Source organism: Procambarus clarkii, chromosome 94 (assembly GCF_040958095.1).
Source record: "Procambarus clarkii isolate CNS0578487 chromosome 94, FALCON_Pclarkii_2.0, whole genome shotgun sequence".
Lineage (NCBI taxonomy): Eukaryota > Metazoa > Arthropoda > Malacostraca > Decapoda > Cambaridae > Procambarus > Procambarus clarkii.
Window position 1 is genome coordinate 10,073,373 of NC_091243.1, and position 26,785 is coordinate 10,100,157.

Consider the following 26,785-nt stretch of genomic DNA (forward strand, 5'->3'; position numbering starts at 1 on the left):
TAGGGCTAGTGGCCCTCAGGTAAATCAGAGTGAAAGAATGATGCCCAGCCAATTCGCACAAGAATACTATTTCAGGAGACAATACCTATTTCAATGAAAAATATTGAAACTGAGTGGACAGCGCTTCGGATTCGTAGTCCTGAGGTTCCGGGTTCGATCCCCAGTGAAGGCGGAGACAAATGGGCAAAAAATTTCTTTCACCCTAATGCCCCTGTTACCTAGCAGTAAATAGGTACTTGGGAGTTAGACAGCTTGCCACGGGCTGCTTCCTGGGGGGGGGGTGTATCAAAAAGGAGGCCTGGTCGAGGACCGGGCCGCGGGGACGCTAAGCCCCGAAATTATCTCAAGATAACCCCTAAACCTATTAAGAATTGATGTGGGGTGATGCCTCTATGTAACTAGCTAGCCTACACGATTGCTTAGTTAACTGAATATGTTTTAATGACTGGTTAATACCAAGACAAACAACGACTATATAGCCATACTTAAATTGCAACAACATGTACATTAAGTGAGCGTGTTAGCTATGTTAGGTATTGAATATGCCAACAAAAATAGGTAAACTCTTACTCATTACAATATTAGCTGCTTACAAGAATAACATTTACAATTCACTTGCATTGTCCACAGCCTGAGTGTAACACGGATGAATAAATAAAAAAACAATTCTAAATATTACCAGGAAAACATCTATAAGATTATTCAACTGCATAGAAAGAAGTGTAGAATGAGGTAAATTATTAAAGCTCACCGCATCTTAGTAATGCTGGAACCTTCAGATGCGGAACATTGCGGCGCGATAATTCCAGGTCTCACTCTATATACAAACGCTCATTAAAATAAGTCTAGCCAGCGAAAATGTTGTTCCAAGTTGGGACCACATATACACCAAACACATTTAAATACGAGTAAGCTTTAGGCATATGTGATATGTCTCTGTACTCGGAACACAAGGCCAAGATAAGCAACCGGTCCTCAGGCCAGGCTCGTTAATGCCCCAGCCGTCCCCCAAGACGCGTTCATCAACTTTGTTCTTATAAAAATTAAAATTATTATTCATTCAAGTTCTATGTATACTCCGGTGTAGGTTAGGTGTTTAGATTCTGGTGGTAATTATTTGCATTAGAAGTATGCAGGTGATGCATATATATATATATATATATATATATATATATATATATATATATATATATATATATATATATATATATATATATATATATATATATATATATATATATATATATATATATATATATGAGTTGCGATTCTAGCAGATTTCGTCAACGCACAACCCATGCTTTTATATATTATATATATATATATATATATATATAAATATATATATATATATATATATATATATATATATATATATATATATATATATATATATATATATATATATATATATATGAGTTGCGATTCTAGCAGATTTCGTCAACGCACAACCCATGCTTTTATATATTATATATATATATATATATATATATATATAAATATATATATATATATATATATATATATATATATATATATATATATATATATATATATATATATATATATATATATATATATATGAGTTGCGATTCTAGCAGATTTCGTCAACGCACAACCCATGCTTTTCATTCATAAACAGGGAGTTTGGCGGGTGGATGGAATCACTTTTGGATCTTTGTTTGGAGGACGGGCTGCAATCTGCATATGGGTGCTGACACATGATTATATTTGTGTTCAAACACTCTGTGAGCCAGTTGTATGTGAGGGTGCATGCGACTCTGCCCCCCTATAGACCAAGAGCGACTCACGAAGAGTTTGTAAGGGTGATATAGTGCACATAAATGTGAAATACTGCCATATAAATTACGGCAACGTATTGCTTGCCACATGCTTCACCTCACAGGCTATAACGGTTCACTGACCCCCACCGAGACTAACGACTATAAGCGATAGCATTAATAGTAAATTAAAGTAACTGAGCTCTGAACAAATCCACAAGGGCCGTGATGAAGGTTCGAATCTACGTCCGAGAGGATCACAGACGTGTAACTGAGCTCTGCTTATAAATTACTGAAATTAACAAGACCCGTCATATGTATGTGTGGCTAATATAAGCTAATAGAAACAAAAAACTAATAAATTAGAAGAATTTTGGCACTTGAAATGGTGACTAGGCTTGGTGCACAGTTTAACATCCACAGGTTTCTCTCCCTTGCAAAATGACATCTACAGTTTTCCGGATTACTGACGTACCTCTTGTCTCTTGCTGGCGTCACTAACATTTTTATTGCATCTTGTCACAATTTTCCAACATTTTGATATGAAAATAAGACAATGTGTTTTCTTGACAGGATACCTACAGTTTTCCTTTCTCCCGACAAGCTTTTTTAACAATATCATGCCTCTCGACATGACTCAATTTTTTGAAATTTGGGATATATCAAATGTTCTCGCCTCTTGAAATGATTATAATTATAAGTTATCCTTCTTCTTGACAATACACAGCTCGTAAAATACACAGATCTCCCACAATTATAATACCCCTGCACCTGGACAAAACATTAACAATTTCTCACTGCATTTAAAATATGTTTTCCTCATAACACAACATTCATGATGTATAAGGCCGGTAACACAACATTTACAATTCTACCAACCTGTATAACTTATTCTACTTCCCCCCTACCCCGGGGCATGACACTAATATTTCTCAATGCGTGACACCTTTCACTGTTTCCTAAATTATGACACAGTGTCATGAATAATTCAGAGACCGACACACACTCACGGAAGTCCCGACAATACAGTGCTTCATGTGACCCCTGACCGTATGACACTGTCCGCATGACACTGCTCGTATGACACTGATCACCAAATCTTAAAGCGTTTCCTTCGCATCATATGACACTGTTCATATGACATGTTGTTTCTATGACACTATTCATTTTATATTATGTTCATGACACTAAATATGGCTGTTTATATGACACTTCATGTGAGGCTGCTCATATGAGTCAGTTTACCCTATATCGTGGCATGACACGTTTTCTTTTTCTAAACACGACAGATCTTCCTGTATGTCAACATGATTTCCACCTGCCGCGACGTGTCGTTCAGCCTAATTGACACTTTTCTATGTGTCATGACACACACAGGTGCCATCATCTTGACCAAACACCTTCACTTTCACTCCACAGCAACTTACACATCCGCGTTTCATCTGGAGAGTGAATGTTTACACCGCGTATAAAAGTTCAGCTTAATATTATAATAATTGTACTTGTGAATGCGTTTATTAAGACACAGTCAAATTAGCTGTTACTGAGTGAATGTCAGACAAGCTGTGTGTGTGGTGTGGTGGACGCCTCAAGGCATTTGTTGTGCTATGGTTGACGTTTCAAGAAATTGTGTAGGGGGGACGTTTGAAATTACTGTATGTGGAATGGGGATGTCCCAAGACACTGTATGTGGAATGGGGATGTCCCAAGACACTGTATGTGGAATGGGGATGTCCCAAGACACTGTATGTGGAATGGGGATGTCCCAAGACACTGTATGTGGTATGGGGATGTCCCAAGACACTGTATGTGGAATGGGGGATGTCCCAAGACACTGTATGTGGAATGGGGGATGTCCCAAGACACTGTATGTGGTGTGGGGGTGTCCCAAGACACTGTATGTGGTGTGGGGGATGTCCCAAGACACTGTATGTGGTGTGGGGATGTCCCAAGACATGGGGTTTGACGTCGCAAGACATCTATAAGTGTTGAGGTGTCAGAAGCCAGTGTGTAGTGTTGGGTGTTCCATGCTAGTCTGAGCCTAACCTAACAAGCTGATATGTCGTTACTTGGTGTTACATTGTTAGAGAGGATAAACAGGTAGCAATAACGAAAAACTGAAAATTAAAAATGAGAGGAAGAAAGAGAGAGAGAAGAGAAGAAAAGAGAAGAGAAGAAAAGAGAAGAGAAGAAAAGAGAAGAGAAGAAAAGAGAAGAGAAGAAAAGAGAAGAGAAGAAAAGAGAAGAGAAGAAAAGAGAAGAGAAGAAAAGAGAAGAGAAGAAAAGAGAAGAGAAGAAGAGAGAAGAGAAGAAGAGAGAAGAGAAGAAGAGAGAAGAGAAGAAGAGAGAAGAGAAGAAGAGAGAAGAGAAGAAGAGAGAAGAGAAGAAGAGAGAAGAGAAGAAGAGAGAAGAGAAGAAGAGAGAAGAGAAGAAGAGAGAAGAGAAGAAGAGAGAAGAGAAGAAGAGAGAAGAGAAGAAGAGAGAAGAGAAGAAGAGAGAAGAGAAGAAGAGAGAAGAGAAGAAGAGAGAAGAGAAGAAGAGAGAAGAGAAGAAGAGAGAAGAGAAGAAGAGAGAAGAGAAGAAGAGAGAAGAGAAGAAGAGAGAAGAGAAGAAGAGAAGAAGAGAAGAGAAGAGAAGAAGAGAGAAGAGAAGAAGAGAGAAGAGAAGAAGAGAAGAAGAGAAGAAGAGAAGAAGAGAAGAAGAGAAAAGAGAAAAGAGAAAAGGGAAAAGGGAAAAGAGAAAAGAAGAAGAGAAGAGAAGAGAAGAGAAAGAGAAGAGAAGAGAAGAGAAGAGAAGAGAAGAGAAGAGAAGAGAAAAGAGAAGAGAAGAGAAGAGAAGAGAATAGAAGAGAAGAGGGAGGGAGCAGGTTAAACACGGTTATTTACACTGTACAAGTCATGAGACAACAAATTATATATATATACACACGTGACTCCTTATTAAGAAGTCGCTTATGAACACGAGACTATGAATCTTGACGCTGATATAAGCCCCCGACGTGCTAGTCAGTGCCCCGACGTGTTCACCAGTGCCCCGACGTGCTCGCCAGTGCCCCGACGTGTTCACTAGTGCCCCGACGTGCTCGCCAGTGCCCCGACGTGCTCGCCAGTGCCCCGACGTGTTCACTAGTGCCCCGACGTGCTCGCCAGTGCCCCGACGTGTTCACTAGTGCCCCGACGTGCTCGCCAGTGCCCCGACGTGTTCACCAGTGCCCCAACGTGGTCACCAGTGCCCCGACGTGGTCACCAGTGCCCCGACGTGGTCACCAGTGCCCCGACGTGGTCACCAGTGCCCCGACGTGGTCACTAGTGCCCCGACGTGCTCGCCAGTGCCCCGACGTGCTCGCCAGTGCCCCGACGTGTTCACTAGTGCCCCCGACGTGTTCACTAGTGCCCCGACGTGTTCACCAGTGCCCCGACGTGCTCACCAGTGCCCCGACGTGTTCACCAGTGCCCCAACGTGGTCACCAGTGCCCCGACGTGGTCACCAGTGCCCCGACGTGGTCACCAGTGCCCCGACGTGGTCACCAGTGCCCCGACGTGGTCACCAGTGCCCCGGCGTGGTCACCAGTGCCCCGACGTGCTCGCCAGTGCCCCGACGTGCTCACCAGTGCCCCGACGTGCTCACCAGGGCCCCGACGTGGTCACCAGTGCCCCGACGTGGTCACCAGTGCCCCGACGTGGTCACCAGTGCCCCGACGTGGTCACCAGTGCCCCGACGTGCTCGCCAGTGCCCCGACGTGCTCACCAGTGCCCCGACGTGCTCACCAGGGCCCCGACGTGTTCGCCAGTGCCCCGACGTGCTCACCAGGGCCCCGACGTGTTCGCCAGTGCCCCGACGTGTTCGCCGTCCCCAACTGTCACAAACTATTGGAAACATTAGGTGCAGAAACAAAAGTTACGAGGCAACTACACAGCTGGACAGGAATTTGTACTTTATTGTATTTGTTTTGGAGGAGAATTTGTCAACAATGTACACATTATCGCCACAATGTACATATTATCATCATTACATCTTGATTTGTGTCTCTTCTTTACTAGAGTAGTGTGGGGGGGGGGGGCCAATAACAATTACAAAAGTGGATCCTGGTCAAAAAGAGTGGGTGATATAACCGGATTAACTGTCACGAACACCAGTCATAACAACACCATTCACGCCTTCCTCGAGTGTGGTGTTGTATTTAGTTAACTGTGCTTGCAAGGCCGGGTGTCAGCTCTCAGGCCTCCCTCCCCTTTAAATTGCTGTCAGTCGTCTAATATAATGGCTTCTGGACCATTAGAGTCCTATTATCTCTATATTTATACCTATGAATGGTATTCGTCTCGACTACATCTTCTAGTTTAATCCATTTACTATTACTCTTAGGCTAAAATAATATTTCCTGACATTTCTATGACTCGTGTGCCTCTAGCTTCTAACCAAATTTTCTCTTTCGGCTGGTAAACATTGTGGCCTTTTCTACTTTTGTCAATATCCCTTAGGATCTTATATGTCTCAACCATGTCTCGTCTTTGGTTCCTTTTATCCAGTGCATCAAGATCCAGCTCCCTGTCTGTCGTCGTGTTCCAATTGTCGCTACTCTCGACCTTGCGTCACAGGTAGTTTGGTGTCCCACTACCAAACGACCTGTGTACTACGACGGTAATGAGCTAAGTCCCCGTCTCGTATTGCACGTGGTAAGTACAATGTGTGGTTGGGTGTAGGGAGTGCTACACCTGACGAGCCAGAAGGCTCCCTGGCTTAAAAGGACCACCGACTTAATGGCTCAATAGGATTCACACCGTCTCACTAGAACCATTAATCCTACGAGTCACCACTGACTTACCAAGTAGCTGTAATTCTATTTCAACTCGTCTTCTGGTCCTAGTTTATTAAGTGGGCAACTTGCCTTTGTCGTGGCCTTTTATATGAAAAGAGAAGGGCCGGCGATTGACGACTCTTCAAGAGACACCCACCAGTTCAAAAGCCACTTGACAAAGGGATGTGTAGCTTCACTTCTCTCTAGTTTCATGGCATTCCTCTCCCCCTCCATGTTTACACTGGCACTACTCACACTCAGAAACAACAGCTTCTACAAGCGGCAAATATATATATATATAAATTAAGGACATTCCAGTAGGAACTATACATATGTACATATACAAACTGAAGGGAGACTCAGAGTTTCTGGTGAGTAAATTAATTTGGTACATGTAAAATAATATATTACAGGATATACATGTCTACTGAGATATGTTTCTATTTACAACAGACTTGCCAAGACGTAAAGTGACTTGTGTAAGCAGGCGAGGAGTCACAATAACGTGGCTAAAGTAAGTTGACCAGACCACACACTAGAAGGTGAAGGGACGACGACGTTTCGGTCCGTCCTGGACACAATCGAGAATGGTCCAGGACGGACCGAAATGTCGTCGTTCCTTCATCTTCTAGTGTGTGGTCTGGTCAACTGACTAGTGTAAGGTCCGCGCTAGGAGGTGATGGCTCCTAATATCCCTCAGGAAAGACTAAGTCTATACTTAATCTATTTCATTAAAGCTGATTTGAGTTACCACACAACCTACAGCCAAGAAACGTTACAGAAATAGACATCTCGACAAATTGCATAAACAACATGTATAATTTGTTTTAAAGCATTAATAGTGTTGCTCCATCTCACTGGGCTGGAGATGAGGTAAGATGTATAGAAAGGAGATTGATAGCACTATAAGGCGTTTTCCTCTTCACAGTCAGAGTCGTCGGCAAACTGGATATCGTCGAGGTTAAGGATCTTGCTGCTTTGTGTGGTTGGCGTCAGGTCATCGTCATCATCCTCCTGACTAGCATCCTTCACGCCGTTTAGAACGATCCTTTTATTGTCATGCATCTCGGAGTGGTCATTGCTGTCATCAGACTTCTCGCTCCTCTGCAAGGAGTTGGTGTTCGGAGAGGACTCTGGCCGCGGGATGTTGAGGTGCTGGAGGGAGAGGACGCTGGGCCGTGGGGGCTCCTCTGCTGTAGGCGTGGCCTCGGACAAACCCAACATATTTAGAGGAATACCCTCGTCTGAGGGAGAGATGTCGTCTGGCCCAAGAAAAAATGGCGGTGCCCAGGCCAGTACTAGCGGGTCCATACCAAACAAAGACCCTGGAATTGCTGATGCGTTGTCCATGTCGTAGTCATAGTAGTCGTACTCCATCTCAGTGTCGGTGCCATTGACAGACATGTCGGATACGGAGGAAGCGCCCCTCATTGTGGCACTAGAAGTGGAGCGAGAGAGTGCTGACCGTCTGACACGCTCCAGGTTCATTTTCTCCTTGGCTAACTTGGGGAACGAGCGAGGGTCCATCGGCGTCTTCTCTGACAACACTGACTTGCGATGTTCCCGGTACTTAGCAGAGTTCTCTTCACCAGTGTTTGTGTCCTCGACTTGGCCCTCCTTCCCGCTGTCGCCCTCGTCCTCTCGTTGCATCTCGCGAATGGGTGAAATACAACGAGTTTCCAGCTCGTCGACTGAGGCAAATCTTCTTTTTCGTCGCTTGAAAGTGCCGCTGCCCCTCCTGAGAAGACGTCCCAGGTGCGAGGACGACCTTCTGATTGTAGAGGGAGTGGAAACTCGGCGGGTAAGAAAGGGAGAGTTCGGGAGTGAGTGTTGCGAGGCCTCGTGGTGGTGCTCGCGCTCCAGCGGCGAGTAAGACACAGATCTGCGGCGACGCGTCAGCGGCAGCGACTTAGGCAGCTTGGGTCGCAGCACCAAGGACTTGAGGGAGATGACCTCAGTTAGCGTGAGGGTGGAGGCGGCATCAGAGCGGTCCTTGGAGGGCGTGCCGGGGAGCGAGGAGTAGGGTGACTCAGGGATGAGCCGCGCCCGCTTATATAATCTGTACCTGCGCCAGTGGTAGATGGCCAGCACTACCACAGCGACCATGAGCACTACCACAAACATTACTGCCGCCACATGCATCCCCTGCAGCAGCCCCCAGAAGGTGCCCTGAGGACCTGCCTCCCCCGCCCCGACGTCACCTCCCCCAGCCACTCTCTCCGCTGCTGGCCAAGATAAAGACTACATTAGGACACTAGAAATACATATCTGATGTATAACACAAACACAATGGCCATCTAGTAAGCCTTTTAAGAGTATCAGAAAATAATGAACAACTGTATCTACATATTTAGTACTGAGTACAGTACGAGGTGTACACAGGTGTGACTGAGTTATTGTGGGTGTACCTGTGTGTACATGGGGGGCGGCGCCCCCTCACGAAGGCGGGACACGCGGTAATGGTGATGGTTTACCAATGTCTTCTCTATACAAGAAGAACAGGAGTCTTATATAGCTTATTATTATTATTTTCTGATTCATATATTTATTATATAATGTTATTTTATATTAAGAATTTTGCTTACATTGTTGACAATAGCCATCTCCACTACGTACAACCATCACCTATCTTACCGTGTCCTCACTCTTCCCCCTTCATCACTGACAATCCCCCCCCCCTCACTTCCTCTCTATCCCCCCCCCCACCAAACATTACTTGTTCCCTATCTACCTACCTTTCAGCCCCACAACCCTCCTGTCATTCCCCATTACCCCCATCCCTCATCCCTAACTCCTGTCATTCCCCATTACCCCCATCCCTCATCCCTAACTCCTGTCATTCCCCATTACCCCCATCCCTCATCCCTAACTCCTGTCATTCCCCATTACCCCCATCCCTCATCCCTAACTCCTGTCATTCCCCATTACCCCCATCCCTCATCCCTAACTCCTGTCATTCCCCATTACCATTCCCCATTACCCCCATCCCTCATCCCTAACTCCTGTCATTCCCCATTACCCCCATCCCTCATCCCTAACTCCTGTCATTCCGACTGAACTTTGTCCTTCACTTGCCCGTCTCCATCTTCCATACACCCCCAAAAACAAAAAGCGCTGAACTATGTTGGGATAAGTTTGTAAATGTTAGGGTGGGACGTTTAAGCAAGATGCTCCAATATGGCGGCTAAATCTTTTCAGCTGAACCCTGTTTTAACAGTTCTATTCACATTCCAGTTACATCGCTCAGTGGACGCCCCTTCCCTAACACTCATTCCTTCCATTCCCCACCCCAACCCTATCCCTTCCTCCCCCCGTAATCACCACTCACCAGAAGGGAAGGCGACGACCAGGAAGCCCCAAGAGGCAGGGTTCAAGCCTCCTACAGATGAAGTATTGACGTCTGAGCGAAACTCGAGGAGGAGCGTAGATCCCGAGGAAGAGCAGCGTGACGTGTTGGGGAGGCGGCGAGGTGAGGGCCCGAGGTGTTGAGGGGAAGTGGCTGAGGGGAGGCGGACCAGGAGAGGCGCTGAGAGGGAGTCACCGTCCCTCAACTTGAACCACTGAGCTCCATGGCGCAGGGAGGCCCACACCACCTCGGCCACCACACGCTCTCCTGCTGGTGCCTGCAACCAACACAACATTATTATCACAATGAAATCACAATGATGTGATATGAGAAAATATTGACGCCGTGCAGTGGGATCGAGGCCCGAGAAGTTCAGGTATTGATGATTGCTGCCGCCAGAGGCGCTAGTTTATCGTGCACCCCATACTCATAATGTGAGCGGTAGCGCAAAAAGCATTACAGAGGTAAGCAAGTTCGATCCTATATCACAAGACTACATTTCCTCATTGTTCTGATCTTAATACATGTTGCACGCGATGTATCAGAAGCCAGTCGGGGACAGACACAGTGTCTTATCATCTTTGGGTTTAGTAAAGTACACTAATTATACCCTTCATAACCACCCAATTTAGTCCACAAAATATGGCATTATGAAGAGAGAGATGTGGGTTGGGTTGTGTGTGTATTCAGCCCCGTTATTCAGGTATTCTCTACATCTGGATACTGTAAAAGGTTTTAAATTTGAATAGAAATGTATGATTTGACGGTCGAAAGAAAAATGACGCCAGCGGTTTATAAAGAGTGGACACTGGTTTAATCGTCCAGCGCCACCGAGGGGCCCCAGAGTCAACTCTATACCGTTGTTTTCATATACACATTTCTTTGGTATTTAGCCCTAAAAATAACCATGGTTACGAAAAACTGGATTTTAATAATACGCAAAAATATTTTAAATATTAAAATCTGTTTCAGATTTACAAGTTTTACTGTAGATTTATTTTGATGGTATTACTGGCGAGACCATCAGTCACAGTTCTACAGTTGTGGTTACAGGAATTTTATAATTTTTTGTGTCCTTGAGGTTATCTTGAGATGACTTCGGGACTTAGCGTCCCCGCGGCCCGGTCCACGACCAGGCCTCCTTTTTGTTACACCCCCCCCCCCCCAGGAAGCAGCCCGTAGCAGCTGTCTAACTCCCAGGTACCTATTTACTGCTAGGTAACAGCGGCATCAGGGTGAAAAAAACATTTTGCCCATTTGTCTCCGCCTCCACCGGGGATCGAACCCGGAACCTCAGGACTATGAATACGAAGCGCTGTCCACCCAGCTGTCAGGCACCTAAAATAATAAAAAATAATAATAAAAATAATAAATAATAAATCCTAATAATAAAAAATCGTGAACTAGTGCTGGAATTGTTGTTATTGGAATAATAGTAAAACAATGGAAAGCCTATTGAGGGGAGCAGTGCGTAAACATTTCGTCAAACTCGGATGAAAACAGAGTCGGAAAACTCTAAAAGTTAGTGTTTTGGGATGTTAGTTTAATATTCAACTTCAATAAACATGAGGTTGTGACGAACCTCATGTTTACGAGGTTCATAAATTATTATCACAGATAATATTATATGACCTCTCCCGGGCCGGTATATAGCCTACACTCAAGAATAAACTCAACACATAATTTTGAATGTAAATTGCACACAACTGCTAAGGATTAGACACGCAGGGATTAGGAGCCGAGGGTCAACCTCAGGAAACACGTGTAGGTGAGTACCTGTAGGATCCAGACGGCAGTGCCGCTGCAGAGGGCGGCGGAGGCGCTGATGGTGGTGGTGAACCCGGAGTTGAGGGCGAGGGTGCAGCCGCAGGAGCAGCGCTCGTTGCTCGGAGTGGTGGCTGGCGCCGGCTGCTGGCTGGCCAGCACACAGGCCGGACCCTCGCACGACTCGGCCTCGATCGAATCCCCCTGCAACACCACAACATGTCAGGGGGCGGTGCACTCCTGAAGCGGTGCATCCTGAATCTGTCTCACCTACCTAACCGGGGGACTGTTGTCTCTCTCGGGGATTCATCGATATTCATCCCCCGACTGGGATTATCAGTACCTGACTGGGATTCATCAATACCTGAATGGGGTGCATCAGTACTTAACTGGGATACATCAGTATCAAACTTGGATACAACAGTACCTGATCGGGATACCTTAGAGACAGAAGAAACACAGGAGATATGATCACTACATACAAGATACTGAGGATAATAATCAAGGGAAGGGAATATAAAGTGAAAAGAAGTATGACAAGGGAACATCAGTAAAAGCTGGATACACAATAGACTCGTAAGATGTTAACTGACGAAACCAATTAATCTATAACTTCAAAAAATTCTCCTATGGCAGAGAACCATCTTCCATGACATAGAATCATCTCTCATGGCAGATAAACATCTCCCATGAGAGAGAACCATCTTCCATAAGAGAAAACTATCTTACATTGCAGAACATCTCACCAGAACATATATTCACCTGTCAGAAACCTGAAGATGGTAGTCTCACCTGGCAGAAGAGGCCGCCGTTGCTGGGTGGAGGAGAGTCACAGAAGCGGTGACGGAGGCGGGGACCCACTCCGCATGTAGACGGGCACTCCGTCCACGGACTCCATCCTCCCCACTCCCCGTCCTTACGCATAGCTGAGGAGGAGAAGCTGAGTGATAGGCAGGTAGTGTGGATGCTACCCCTAAATGTACTCACCGGAATGTGTTCGCAGAGGCTAACCATAGCTATCTGTTAGTTAATGTCAACACAGGGAACCCCGATATCAACACCTCAACACAGGGAACACCAATGCAACAACCCGGGTAGTGACCGGCAATAACAACAAAGGAACAATCTAGCGGACCCTTTGGGAAACAGTTCCGCCATCATGTACCAAATAACACAACCAGGAACCCCTGTTACGACCACTGTAATATCCTTCCTCCTCCACACTCCCTCTCTCCCCCTTCTCTCTCTCTCTCTCTCTCCCTTAGAACATGTAATACACGCACTCAGCAAAAACACAATCAAATCGCATTAATTTTAAAATCGCTACTTTTATGTCACGTTATAGTAACGTAAGTTACAAAACGTTGTGGTTATTTATTATAAGAAACTCTGGTCACCTAGCAGTAAATATGTACTTAGAAGTTAGACAACTGTTGTGGCTTGCATCCTGGGGAAGGTCAGTAGTTGGTGTGGTCCCTCGAGGGACCTCGACAAGCCTAACAGAAGCTTCCTGTCCCCGACTATGGGAGACCAAGCAGCACACCAACCCATAGGCCTATATCCAATTTTTCACATCTTTAGGTTAGGGAGTTCATTATATAGATGATCCTCAAAATGCTTAAAAGAAAGCGTTGCGTGTTTCTCTATATTTACCAATTTCCAATATGGCGCTGAACACATCCATTATTGATAATACCATAAGCTCCCCCAGTGGAAATTGGGGATGCACAAAAGGGTGAAAATAGAATTACATAATATACCAGTTGCCTATATTTGTCCAGGGCATTATGTATATACCAGTGGAGCGTAAAGATCCACCAGGAGGGAGAGAGGGAGAGGGGGAAAGACAGTGATGTAAGGAGCAAACCCAAAACTTGTTGATAAGACGAGTTGGCCAGGTCTCGGGGGTGTCGTAGTCTCCCCTACCCTGTTGACCAGACCACACACTAGAAGGTGAAGGCACGACGACGTTTCGGTCCGTCCTGGACCATTTTCAAGTCGACTGTGATCCCCCTATCCTGTACTCTTTATGGCCCGCTGTCACAGAAAACCAGTCTCTTTTAGCAGCCATTGCCCACTGTCCAGCCCGTCCTCCTAAGGTTCCCCAACGTCAAGAAACTGTCGTACTAAAGTGCCCTTATCCTAACCTACCAGAGGACCCAAAATAGAAAACAGGATAGTATGTCAACTTCGCGATCCGCTACTATATTCTAGTATGTTAATATCAAATCCTTCATTCACCTATCAAAATACTACAAATAATTATCTTCAATTAATTTATTATTATAACAAATTATTATTTTCTTGTTTATTTTCGGGGATAATGCAACCTGTAGGTTAGGTTTAGCTAAGTAAAGAAGGCCGCTATTGTAGGCCTAACACTATTGACGCTACTATATTTCGTGACATAATAAACACACCAAAACGGGTTTCATATTAAGAAGGCTTGAGTTACCGTGCAGATCATGTATGGTAACACTAGGTTGTCATCATCATCCTATCATACCACTGGTATAATGACCAACCCACACATCACAAGATGGAGAAACAACGACGTTTTGGCCCGTCCCGGACCATTGTCGATTTCATAATAAGATAACATGTTTATTCAGGTTAAAGGTACATACATTGAAAATGAGTTACAAACATAATGTTGGATTTATAGATGGTCCAGGACGGACCGAAACGTTTCTCCATCTTCTGAGTTGTGATTTGGTCATTATTACTTCACCCACGTTATTGTGACTCATCGTCTGCATGTGAATAATAATAATAGACAACCTACCATTTTGAGAGCACAATAAATCAAATGCCGACCTTACTGGATGACCCATAGATATGTAGTTCTTCGTGCATAGTAGCCTGATGACAAATGGAATACCTACCGTGAATTTTACTTTGTCTGTAAATGCAAAAAATCCCTGCAAATTTTGTTGCTGTTCTCGATATATTACTGCCTCAGGCTGCTCAAAATCAATTCAAGATGGTAATCAACTCCATCTTTAAGAGCACATGCTTTATGTAACTCATCAGTTCTGTTATATATTCAGAGGCCAATATGGAAAGATATACATAGTTGGCAGACTGATTCCGTCATTGATTATTAAACTATATCTGTATTTTGCTTCAGACACAAAGCGTGTTGTAATTATATTTTGAGACGAGTGAAATTAAATCAATAAGTTAAGGGTTAGGGTCGCCGGGTGGTGTTGGTTTTGTATAATACATACATGATATAGCATTTGTATACGGTCTATACTATAATTACGCCAAGTTTAAAACAAAACGAAACAATAACGATATTTATAACTTACACATTTTTCCAGACGTGAATAATACACATATTATAAGTCCTGATTTAAGGGGGATAGAAATAGCCTAAGCTACTTTATCCCTTTGAGATGTATTTTTTCTTGTCTCAATAAACATATTTGAACTTGAACTTGTCCTGATATAATGCAAGTTAAAAACAATATTTTTGCTATTATATATATATATATATATATATATATATATATATATATATATATATATATATATATATATATATATTACTTAGCGTACTGTATATATATATATATATATATATATATATATATATATATATATATATATATATATATATATATATATATATATATATATACAGTACAGTTTAGAGGATGAAGATGTGTTACCCACATTATACACTATTGATCACAGGAGGAGTAGCCTAGTTTAGGCGAACATTATTATTTCTTATTGTACTATAGGTAACTGATTATTATGAGCAAAACAAATCTCACTGCAGAGAGTAGTCTCAGACGCTTCATGTTGTCTCTGACACAATTTTAAAATTAGGAACCAAAGTAATTCTGAAATATAAAGAAAATGTTATATTTAATTTGTTTAAATTTTAGTAGGAATTTAATTTAGCTCATTTTATCTTCCCCATTTCATTCATTAAGGGGACTGTGTAGAGCATAAAATTAATATTAGCTCGCCAAAGTATAATATATAAAACAGCCACAGATTCGAGAATTGCAGAAATAAAGTGAAAAAATAGTTTCATATTTTATTGAACCCAAAAACATCACGGCTTGCAGTGGTTCATTCGTTAACTCATCAAATTATCTAGCATCTCATGCCTCAACTAATCAGATTAAATCTTACGCTAGCCAATAGAAACTACCTCATCTGCAACCGATCACAGCAAGCGTCTTATATCAGAAACGCTCACAGTCTGGCCAAAGCCAATCAGAGTGAAGGTTAAAATCAGAGCCAACTCTCGAGGAACCAATCAGAGTGGAGGCTGCAGCGGGCGACCCGGAGCGCCCAGCCTCCGCGCACTAGTGGGCGCCAGAGCACGTGGGACCGTCGCCCGGTGAGCAGGTGAGAGGCGCTCTGCCTTTATTTGACCAATTAATTGCTTAATATGACTTTATTCTTGAAGATAGTGCTTCTTAGGGGAGGCGGTTAACACTATTCTTGAAGGTAATGCTTCATAGGGAAGGTGGTTAACACACATTAGGCTGTGATAACTTAGAGCATTACATGTCACGTGGTTTTCTATTATTGCAGACAAGTATGTAGAAGACTTAAGGCTGAATAAGACATTCTACGAGAGAATCTACATTAAGGTAAGACAATTCTTGCTAACATGGAACAGCAGAATGTAACTTTATATACATATATGTAATATTAAATATAAGAAATATTCGTGAACATGTTAGGAATATAGTTAATATATATTTAACAAGAATTATGGTGCAGTTTAGTCCAGAGCTTTAACATGTGTCGAGTCAAGCTATGATACTAAGGTAGACGAAGCTTAGGCCTACTGTATGCTGCATGGGAAGTAGATTCAGTTTTTAAGGCTGATGAATCAAGGAGTGGCGGGAAGCGGGTTGTGGCTGGTGAATCAAGGAGTGGCGGGAAACATGGGTTGTGGCTGTTGAATCAAGGAGTGGCGGGAAACATGGGTTGTGGCCCGTGAATCAAGGAGTGGCGGGAAACATGGGTTGTGGCTGGTGAATCAAGGAGTGGCGGGAAACATGGGTTGTGGCGGTGAATCAAGGAGTGGCGGGAAACTTGGGTTGTGGCCGGTGAATCAAGGAGTGGCGGGAAGCGGGTTGTGGCTGGTGAATCAAGGAGTGGCGGGAAACATGGGTTGTGGCCGGTGAATCTAAGAGTGGCGGGAAACATGGGTTGTGGCCGGTGAATCAAGGAGTGGAGGGAAACATGGGTTGTGGCTGATGAATCTAAGAGTGGCGGGAAACATGGGTTGTGGCTGGTGAATCTAAGAGTGGCGGGAAACATGGGTTGTGGCTGGTGAATCTAAGAGTGGCGGGAAACATGGGTTGTGGCTGGTGAATCTAAGAGTGGCGGGAAACATGGGTTGTGGCGGTGAATCAAGGAGTGGCGGGAAACTTGGGTTGTGGCCGGTGAATCAAGGAGTGGCGGGAAACATGGGTTGTGGCGGTGAATCAAGGAGTGGCGGGAAACTTGGGTTGTGGCCGGTGAATCAAGGAGTGGCGGGAAACTTGGGTTGTGGCCGGTGAATCAAGGAGTGGCGGGAAACTTGGGTTGTGGCCGGTGAATCAAGGAGTGGCGGGAAACTTGGGTTGTGGCCGGTTAATCAAGGAGTGGCGGGAAACATGGGTTGTGGCCGGTGAATCAAGGAGTGGCGGGAAGCGGGTTGTGGCCGGTGAATCAAGGAGTGGCGGGAAACATGGGTTGTGGCCGGTGAATCAAGGAGTGGCGGGAAGCGGGTTGTGGCCGGTGAATCAAGGAGTGGCGGGAAACATGGGTTGTGGCCGGTGAATCAAGGAGTGGCGGGAAACATGGGTTGTGGCCGGTGAATCAAGGAGTGGCGGGAAGCGGGTTGTGGCCGGTGAATCAAGGAGTGGCGGGAAACTTGGGTTGTGGCCAGTGAATCAAGGAGTGGCGGGAAACATGGGTTGTGGCTGGTGAATCAAGGAGTGGCGGGAAGCGGGTTGTGGCCGGTGAATCAAGGAGTGGCGGGAAGCGGGTTGTGGCCGGTGAATCAAGGAGTGGCGGGAAGCGGGTTGTGGCTGGTGAATCAAGGAGTAGCGGGAAACATGGGTTGTGGCTAGTGAATCAAGGAGTGGCGGGAAACATGGGTTGTGGCCGGTGAATCAAGGAGTGGCGGGAAACATGGGTTGTGGCCGGTGAATCAAGGAGTGGCGGGAAACTTGGGTTGTGGCCGGTGAATCAAGGAGTGGCGGGAAACTTGGGTTGTGGCCGGTGAATCAAGGAGTGGCGGGAAACCTGGGTTGTGGCCGGGAAATCAAGGAGTGGCGGGAAACATGGGTTGTGGCCGGTGAATCAAGGAGTGGCGGGAAACATGGGTTGTGGCTGGTGAATCAAGGAGTGGCGGGAAACATGGGTTGTGGCGGTGAATCAAGGAGTGGCGGGAAACTTGGGTTGTGGCCGGTGAATCAAGGAGTGGCGGGAAGCGGGTTGTGGCTGGTGAATCAAGGAGTAGCGGGAAACATGGGTTGTGGCTAGCGAATCAAGGAGTGGCGGGAAACATGGGTTGTGGCCGGTGAATCAAGGAGTGGCGGGAAACATGGGTTGTGGCCCGTGAATCAAGGAGTGGCGGGAAACATGGGTTGTGGCTGGTGAATCAAGGAGTGGCGGGAAACATGGGTTGTGGCCGGTGAATCAAGGAGTGGCGGGAAACATGGGTTGTGACAAGGACAATGTACTAGTGAGTGGCGGGAAAAGTATTGTGGGGGCAGAAAACAAAAGCATGACAGGAGCTTACGGAGTAAGCTGGTCCCTGCAAACAGGAGTCGAGTATTTTTTTCAGATTTATTTAAAAATGAAATGAACGCCTTACACGTACCCATTTCCACAGCCTCTTGTGTACCCCCTCACACCTGTGCACACCACCCCACCCTTTTACACACGACCCCACCCCCTTGCACACCACCCCACCCCCTTGCACACCACCCCACCCCCTTACACATCACCCCACCCCCTTGCTCACCACCCCACCCCCTTACACACCACCCCACCCCCTTGCACACCACCCCACCCCCTTGCTCACCACCCCACCCCCTTGCACATCACCCCACCCCCGTAGCACACCACCCCACCCCCTTACACATCACCCCATCCTCTTCCACACCACTCCCACCCCCTTGCACATCACCCCCCCCCTTACACACCACCCCACCCTCTTGCACACCACCCCACCCCCCTTGCACACCACCCCACCCCCCTTGCACACCACCCCACCCCCTTGCACATCACCCCACCCCCTTGCACATCACCCTAGCCCCTTGCACACCACCCCACCCCCTTGCTCACCACCCCACCCCCTTGCTCACCACCCCACCCCCTTGCACATCACCCCACCCCCTTAGCACACCACCCCACCCCCTTAGCACACCACCCCACCCTAATGCACACCACCCCACCCCCTTGCTCACCACCCCACCCCCTTCCACACCACCCACCCCTTAGCACACCAACCCACCCCCCTTGCACACCACCCCACCCCCCTTGCACACCACCCCACCCCCCTTGCACACCACCCCACCCCCCTTGCACACCACCCCACCCCCCTTGCACACCACCCCACCCCCCTTGCACACCACCCCACCCCCCTTGCACACCACCCCACCCCCCTTGCACACCACCCCACCCCCCTTGCACACCACCCCACCCCCTTACACATCACCCCATCCTCTTCCACACCACTCCCACCCCCTTGCACACCACCCCACCCCCTTAGCACACCACCCCACCCCCTTAGCACACCACCCCACCCTAATGCACACCACCCCCACCCCCTTCCACACCACCCACCCCTTAGCACACCAACCCACCCCCTTGCACATCACCCCACCCCCTTGCTCACCACCCCACCCCCTTACACAGCACCCCACCCATTACACACCACCCCACCCCCTTAGCACACCACCCCACCCTAATGCACACCACCCGCACCCCCTTCCACACCACCCACCCCTTAGCACACCAACCCACCCCCTTAGCACACCAACCCACCCCCTTAGCACACCAACCCACCCCCTTAGCACACCAACCCACCCCCTTGCACATCACCCCATCCCCCTTGCACATCACCCCACCCCCTTGCACACCACCCCACCCCCTTGCTCACCACCCCACCCCCTTGCACATCACCCCACCCCCCTTGCACACCACCCAACCCCCTTGCACACCACCCCACCCCCCTTACACGTCACCCCATCCTCTTCCACACCACTCCCATCCCCTTGCGTTAGGTCGGTGTTTTCTATGAATGTTTTTAAGGGTATCTATTATGTTTAGTATATCACCCATGCACGTAGTTAACAAGTCAATATTGACTTTACGAATTTGCGAGAACGGGTTGCACCACCCCACCCCCTTGCACACCACCCCACCCCCTTGCACATCACCCCACCCCTTGCACATCACCCTAGCCCCCTTGCACATCACCCTAGCCCCCTTACACACCACCCCACCCCTTAGCACACCACCCCACCCCCTTGCACATCACCCCACCCCCTTGCACGTCACCCCACCCCCTTGCACATCACCCCACCCCCCTTACACACCACCCCACCCCCTTGCACATCACCCCACCCCCTTGCACATCACCCCACCCCCTTGCACATCACCCCACTCTCCTTGCACACCACCCCACCCATTAGCACACCACCCCACCCCTTGCACATCACCCCACCCCCTTGCTCACCACCCCACCCCCTTGCACATCACCCCACCCCCTTGCACATCACCCCACCCCCCCTTGCACACCACCCCACCCCCCTTACACACCACCCCACCCCTTAGCACACCACCCCACCCCCTTGCACACCACCCCACCCCCTTGCACACCACCCCACCCCCTTGCACACCACCCCACCCCCTTGCTCACCACCCCACCCCCTTGCACACCACCCCACCCCCTTGCACACCACCCCACCCTAATGCACACCACCCCCACCCCCTTCCACACCACCCGGTCCATAGAATTACCCAAATCGACCCAAATCAGCCCAAAACTACCCAAATCGTCTTAGCATTACGTAAGTAATGAAGAAATATGGTATATTTACTTACTATAATGTTGGTGCTACACATAGAACATGATCAAACCTATTTTTACTCTGAAATAATCTAATTTCATAACGAAATTAGACGTAAATATGTGAGAGGTGACGCCATAGGAAGTCGACGGTCCAAGCGACAATTGTGTGGAGCGACTTATCCAAGATATATGGTCGCCAGGAGAGTGTTTGCTGCCATATCAGCCTCCTGTACACAGTGATCCAGTCCTTTTCGTTCATTGAACACCGAACCCTACACGCCCTCTGATATATTGCTTAATTAAGAAATATTCACAAATAAAGATTATATTTGTATATGTTATCAGAAAGGCAGATATAAAATAGTTTTTGTGAATCCATCACAGAGATTATACCTTATTAGAGAGGAAAAATATTCATACTTTAAACAAGGCTTCATGGCCGACGCTCTCCTTACCGATATGGGAACTATGACCTTCCGAAGATCAATGTTAATTTAATCTAGATATTGTAATAAACGAAGTTTTCTATGTCATCATAAAGACATAAATATAAGCTGCATGTTAATAATTTGGCATAAATATAACTGAATTGAAAGTTAAGATATATGCCTTTTTATAGTTAATTGATGGCTCGCTCAGGGAGTGTGAAGGCCTCCACACAAGCCAATCAATTTTATAATTACTTTGCATATATGCAAAGTAACGCCATAGGTCTTTATGTCAGAATAAAGCCATGTAGACGATAATGTAACTACATTTCAAGGAAAACATATCTTAATATAATTATTAAATGAATGCAAAGTTATGGTTAAATAAATAGCCAATACCACACAATCGCCGGTGTTCGGACACATGAATAGTCGCATTAGGTGAAAGGAAATGTACCCAACCATTTCCATTTACCCAACCAGTTTGTGCACCCTATACTCATCCTCTGTGCGGTAATTTATTGTGCACCACATACTCATCTTGTTACCAGTAGTTTGTGCAACCCATACTCATCCTGTGACCCGTAATTTATTGTGCATCCCATACTCATCCTGTTACCGGTAGTTTGTGCAGCCCATACCCATCCTGTGACCTGTAATTTATTGTGCAACCCATACTTATCCTGTGACCTGTAGTTTATTGTGCAGCTAATACTCATTCTGTGAGTCATAGGACATTGCGCAACCCTTTCTCATCGTGTGAATCTTTGTTTACTTTGCTCTCCATATTCATCCTCTGCGCGATAGTTTCTTGTGCAACCCATACCCATGATGTGAGTGGTAGTTTATTGTGTACCCTATATTCATCCTGTGAGTATAGGGTACACAATTCTTGTTTGGATTCTTGTAATGTTATTTGTCTATTTGTAGTCACAGTATTTGTGCACCCCTTGAGGGACTTGAATTAGAGGGGGGTTGAAATAGCCTAAGCTACTCTATCCCTTTGAGATGTATTTATTGCTTATCTCAATAAACACACTTGAACTTGAACTTGGGTACACAATGAGTTCATTTGTACTCCATACTCATCATCAAGAAGTGTATTTTACCAGCATTGTAATATAAATTAAGAATAAAAGCTTAGCTGGATTACGGACCCATAATCAAAATAAGAGTCATCACTAATTATCATGACAAATAGTCTAGGCTACACTTCCGCCTTCGACAAGCTGCCGCCGGATGTGGGTATAGTTTATTGTACACCCCCGCACCCCCAGTCCTGGAAGGGCGGGCATTGGGATGTGGACATGTGTACCATTATACCCCCCCCCCCCCCCCCCCACACACACACACACTCCTCTCCTGTTAATAATAATACTAATAATAATAAAAATTCAAAATAATAACGTTAATAAATATTATAATTAAAACACTTACTGTAATACCCTAGTGCTTGAATGAAAGTGAAGGAAAGACCCAATAAATGTGTAAGTGTATTAAAAACCAAATTTTCGTTGGGTGAGCTGGCAGGTGAGCACCACCTGCCAGCTCACCCAGTAATGAACATCACCTGCCAGCTCACCCAGTAATGAACATCACCTGCCAGCTCACCCAGTAATGAACATCACCTGCACACTGCACCGAACCACTTGCCAGCAGGTGCAGAAGTACGATGGAAAGAGCAAAGTATACAATATTTCAAGTATAATATTAAAGATATATTTAGCATTTAATGTTTTCCTATAAAGTTTCAATAATACCTTTATTTGATTTTTTGTATTATTTTCTACCACAGACGTGGCCACACATTAACAATGCTAACCAGCATATATACATTTTCTTCAGTCCGCCATGGACTCTAACCCTTTCCACTACCGCCCACAAGATGGGTATAGGGTGCATAATATAAGAACTAAACTAACTAACTCCATTGATAGGGTTAGAGATTTGTTAAACATATAGGTCAGGGATTTATTGAACAATTAACCACATAAGGTGATTGTAGTGTTTTTAAAATGCTAGGCTAAGCTACATACGTAAATACATAAATACACAGATTTACGTATGCCCTACATAAAGTGTTCGATGTGTCTTTTACATAGTGTCATTAACGTGCATTTACAAAGGTGAAATTGAATTCTGACCAGCTTCCACATATACTTTATACACATACATATACACACACAGACGTATGCGTACATATACATATATATATATACATACATATATACACACATACATACACATATATTTGTCTCTTTTACTCTGACAAGGTGAGATAACTGATAGAGAAACTAGTGTGCAATTAAGCACTTAATCACTGAAGGTGATTAAGGTGCTTTCACAAGCTCAGGTTATAGAGTTACATCACATACATTCATTGTATAATTGATACGTTACATGGTCAATCTAGGGTACAAGTTCAATATATCATCAAGTGTTCCAGTACTCAAATAGTAATTACACAGTTCAGCATACCTTAGCCCAGGAGGGCGAAAGTCAGTCAGTATGGGACATTCTACAATATAATGTTCAAGGGAGTGCATATTTTCTCTTTTACAAAGTTGACACATTGTGTACTCGACATTTGGGTTTTGAGAAAGCTGCCAGATACGTCTATATCCCAAGCGTATTATGGCCACTATAACATCACATTGGGTTCTTGTTCCATTAATCCTGTATGTGAATGTCTCCGCACGATATCTATCATAATATTTAATGCTACAATTTTCAGGTCTTTGTGAATTTGTTAGGTCGGTGAGATTTTCATTAGATGTTTGCTTAAGTATTCTCTTTGTCACTGCTAATGAAACACCCATATAAATTTCTACCACTGGTTTTCTACAGGCTGTCTTTGCAAGCATATCAACAGTGTCATGCCTTGAGATGCCAACATGTGATGGTATCCATAGGAATTTAATTTCAAATCTCTTTTCTTTGGCAGCTAAAATATTCATTCGAATATCACTGACTATTTTCTGGGTGTCACTACTATGTGCGTTCAATACCAGGAGTGCACTCTGCGAATCACAGTATATAAGTCGACTGCCTTTGTGTTTTAAAAATTCAGTGGCAAGGTATATGAATGCAAGTTCGGTTTGAGTTGTACTTGCCCAATCATTGACGCGCTTCATTCATGTATGTACGAGAGAAGATTGTTCAAATATATTACATGCACATCCGGTACATCATCCACCTTCTTCTACAGAACCGTCGGTATAGCACTGATACACATCGTTACCCATACTCTGAGTACTTTCAGTGATGCTTCACAGTGTTAACTGTTTTAATAATGTAGAGTGTACATTATCTTTCTTGGGTGCATTTACAAAATCAACTGCTAGATCCAAGTTATCCCATGGAGTAATTGGTTGATTAATCGTTAATTGAGTTGGGTACATATTTAATATTTTGATGGAGTTGGCTACCTTGTAGAACCAAAATGCATTCACGCCGAAAACTGTGCTAATAGACAAAATTATGTTAGAGATATGGGTCTATAATTATCTGAGTGTGCTTTGGGGATGGGAACAATGACACTGTCCAATCATCAGGTAATACTCCTTCACTTAAACTCATTCTGTACAACACTAAAAGTGGATTACCTGGTACTTGTGAGACTAATCTCAGTAAACTGTAAGTAATACCGTCCTCTTCAGGAGCAGTAGACTTATTTTATTGTGCTACACAGCCTTCCCGGCTTGGTGCCTTCTTTGGTAATTACTTATCAAAGGCAGCTCCATACGAGGAGCTGCCTCGTATGGGCCAATAAGTCTTTTGCAGTTACCTTCATTCTTATGTTCTTACTTACATTTATTGAACTTTATCATCATCATCATTTACAGAAATAAATTAACATAAAAAGTAGTCATTTTAATACACAAAACAGAAGTAGATATTATGTAAATTATGATGCAGGATAGGATCACTATTAAGAACTTAATTATAAACCACAATATGTTTAATATCGTCAGAAATTCGGAAACATACCATATATTTTCAAATATTTACAATTAAAGTATTTATTTAGGAAATAAGTATTTTAGTTACCCTAGTTAGCTCTGAGAACACACATTCTTGCAGCAAGAATTTCTTCCCACTAATCTGAGAGATGCTAATGAGACCAGTCTCGACCCACTGGACAGGTCATGAACAACAATCAACTACAGCACCATCTATGTCAGAAGATATTCAAAATATTCTTGATATCATTCAAATTGTCAATACGAGAACAGAATACATAAGTTGAGTGATGTCAAAGGAATCATATTGACTGACCGAGCCCCATTGTAAATATCCGTGGCTTCCTGACCATAAAGGTACCGACGCGGTCGAGGGTAAGAGACCGGATGTACCCATATACCTATGAGGCCATCAAAAATAGTGAGTCACGCCAAACAAAAAGAAGTACTGGTAAACAGGTCAGACACAACCAGTACTATGATGATGCTAAACTGAAAGAGCTTAAATCAATTGCTAGACAGACAGGTAAAGCATATAAGAGCCTTAGAACTCCTCAAATGTTAAAACTGTTTCAGGCCGCGCTTGCAGCGGCAAGGGAGAGAATGACTGAACTGAGACAAAATGAATGGGAGGGTTTTGTTAGTGGACTTAACCTGCATACTCCCCTGGGCAAAGCCTGGAAAGGCATAAACAAAATTATTGGTAAAAATAGTAGACAAGTTTCACACCCAAACCCACTACAGAAAGCCAATCAGTTAATTGCAAAATGGGCTCAGGTTTCCAGCCTTGGAATGCTACCAGCTAGCACTAGGGAGAAATTGCAGGCGAGGTCCACAGACAGAAATTCTCTCATAAATTTCATGTTGAGCAAGCAACATGATGAATGTGATGTTCCATATACAGATTATGAATTGGATGCAGCCCTCTCCAGGGGCAGTAGCACTGCTCCTGGTGAGGACGGTATCACCTATGATATTCTAAGACTCCTACATCGTGTACCCGGTAACCCATTATTAGAATTGTTTAATGCCAGCTATGTCTCTGGGCAGTTGCCTGTATCATGGACCACCAGTCTTACAGTACCTGTACCAAAGCCTGGCCAACCTGATGCTTTCCGTCCCATCTCACTGACCAGTTGCATGTGCAAAACCTTTGAGAGAATGGTGCTTAATAGATTATTGTATAGAGTTAAAGAGCACATGTCACCTGATATCAATGGTTTCACACATGGTAAAAGTGTACACAACTGTATCACAACCTTTCTTACTGTTCATGGAGATAAAAGGCACAAGTACACAACATTTCTTGATTTAAAAAATGCCTTTGATATTGCTAATAGGGAAGTGATTATGTATGAATTAGCGAGAATGGATATAGGGGGACATTTATTACAGTGGATACGAGGCTATCTTACCAACCGGAAGTCCTCTGCGCTGTTCCAAGGCTACAAGAGTGAAACTAAAGTAGTGCAACTAGGCACCCCACATGGAAGAGTACTTAGTCCTACCTTGTTTAATGTTCTAATTAATGCTTTACTAAAATCAATCCCAACTAGTCCGGCAAACATCACTATCAGCTATGCAGATGACATCCTTGTGCATACTAAAACCCACCGCAAAATGCAAACAGTCTTAAATTGTATACATACAGCTTGTG

The 26,785-nt window shown here is 44.9% G+C and overlaps 2 protein-coding genes across 4 annotated transcripts in view; one reads left to right on the top strand and one right to left on the bottom strand.

Annotated features, from left to right (window-relative positions):
- LOC123747234 (keratin-associated protein 16-1-like) overlaps positions 1 to 6,120 on the top strand; it is a 10,041-nt gene extending 3,921 nt beyond the window's left edge. The window contains exons 2-3 of the mRNA XM_045729270.2: positions 4,787 to 5,677; positions 6,061 to 6,120. Coding sequence (XP_045585226.2) covers positions 4,787 to 5,677; positions 6,061 to 6,120 — 951 coding nt within the window. The remainder of the gene's footprint in view (positions 1 to 4,786; positions 5,678 to 6,060) is intronic.
- A 1,086-nt stretch (positions 6,121 to 7,206) lies between these two features.
- gogo (golden goal) overlaps positions 7,207 to 26,785 on the bottom strand; it is a 153,529-nt gene continuing 133,950 nt past the window's right edge. For 2 of the 3 annotated variants that reach the window (XM_069319717.1, XM_069319716.1), the window contains 4 exons: positions 12,482 to 12,615; positions 11,702 to 11,893; positions 9,908 to 10,202; positions 7,207 to 8,804 (listed from right to left, as the gene is read on the bottom strand). In XM_069319717.1, the coding sequence (XP_069175818.1) occupies positions 7,483 to 8,804; positions 9,908 to 10,202; positions 11,702 to 11,893; positions 12,482 to 12,615 (1,943 nt within the window). In that variant the 3' untranslated portion in view covers positions 7,207 to 7,482. The remainder of the gene's footprint in view (positions 8,805 to 9,907; positions 10,203 to 11,701; positions 11,894 to 12,481; positions 12,616 to 26,785) is intronic. The other variant, XM_045729427.2, reaches the window with a different exon arrangement.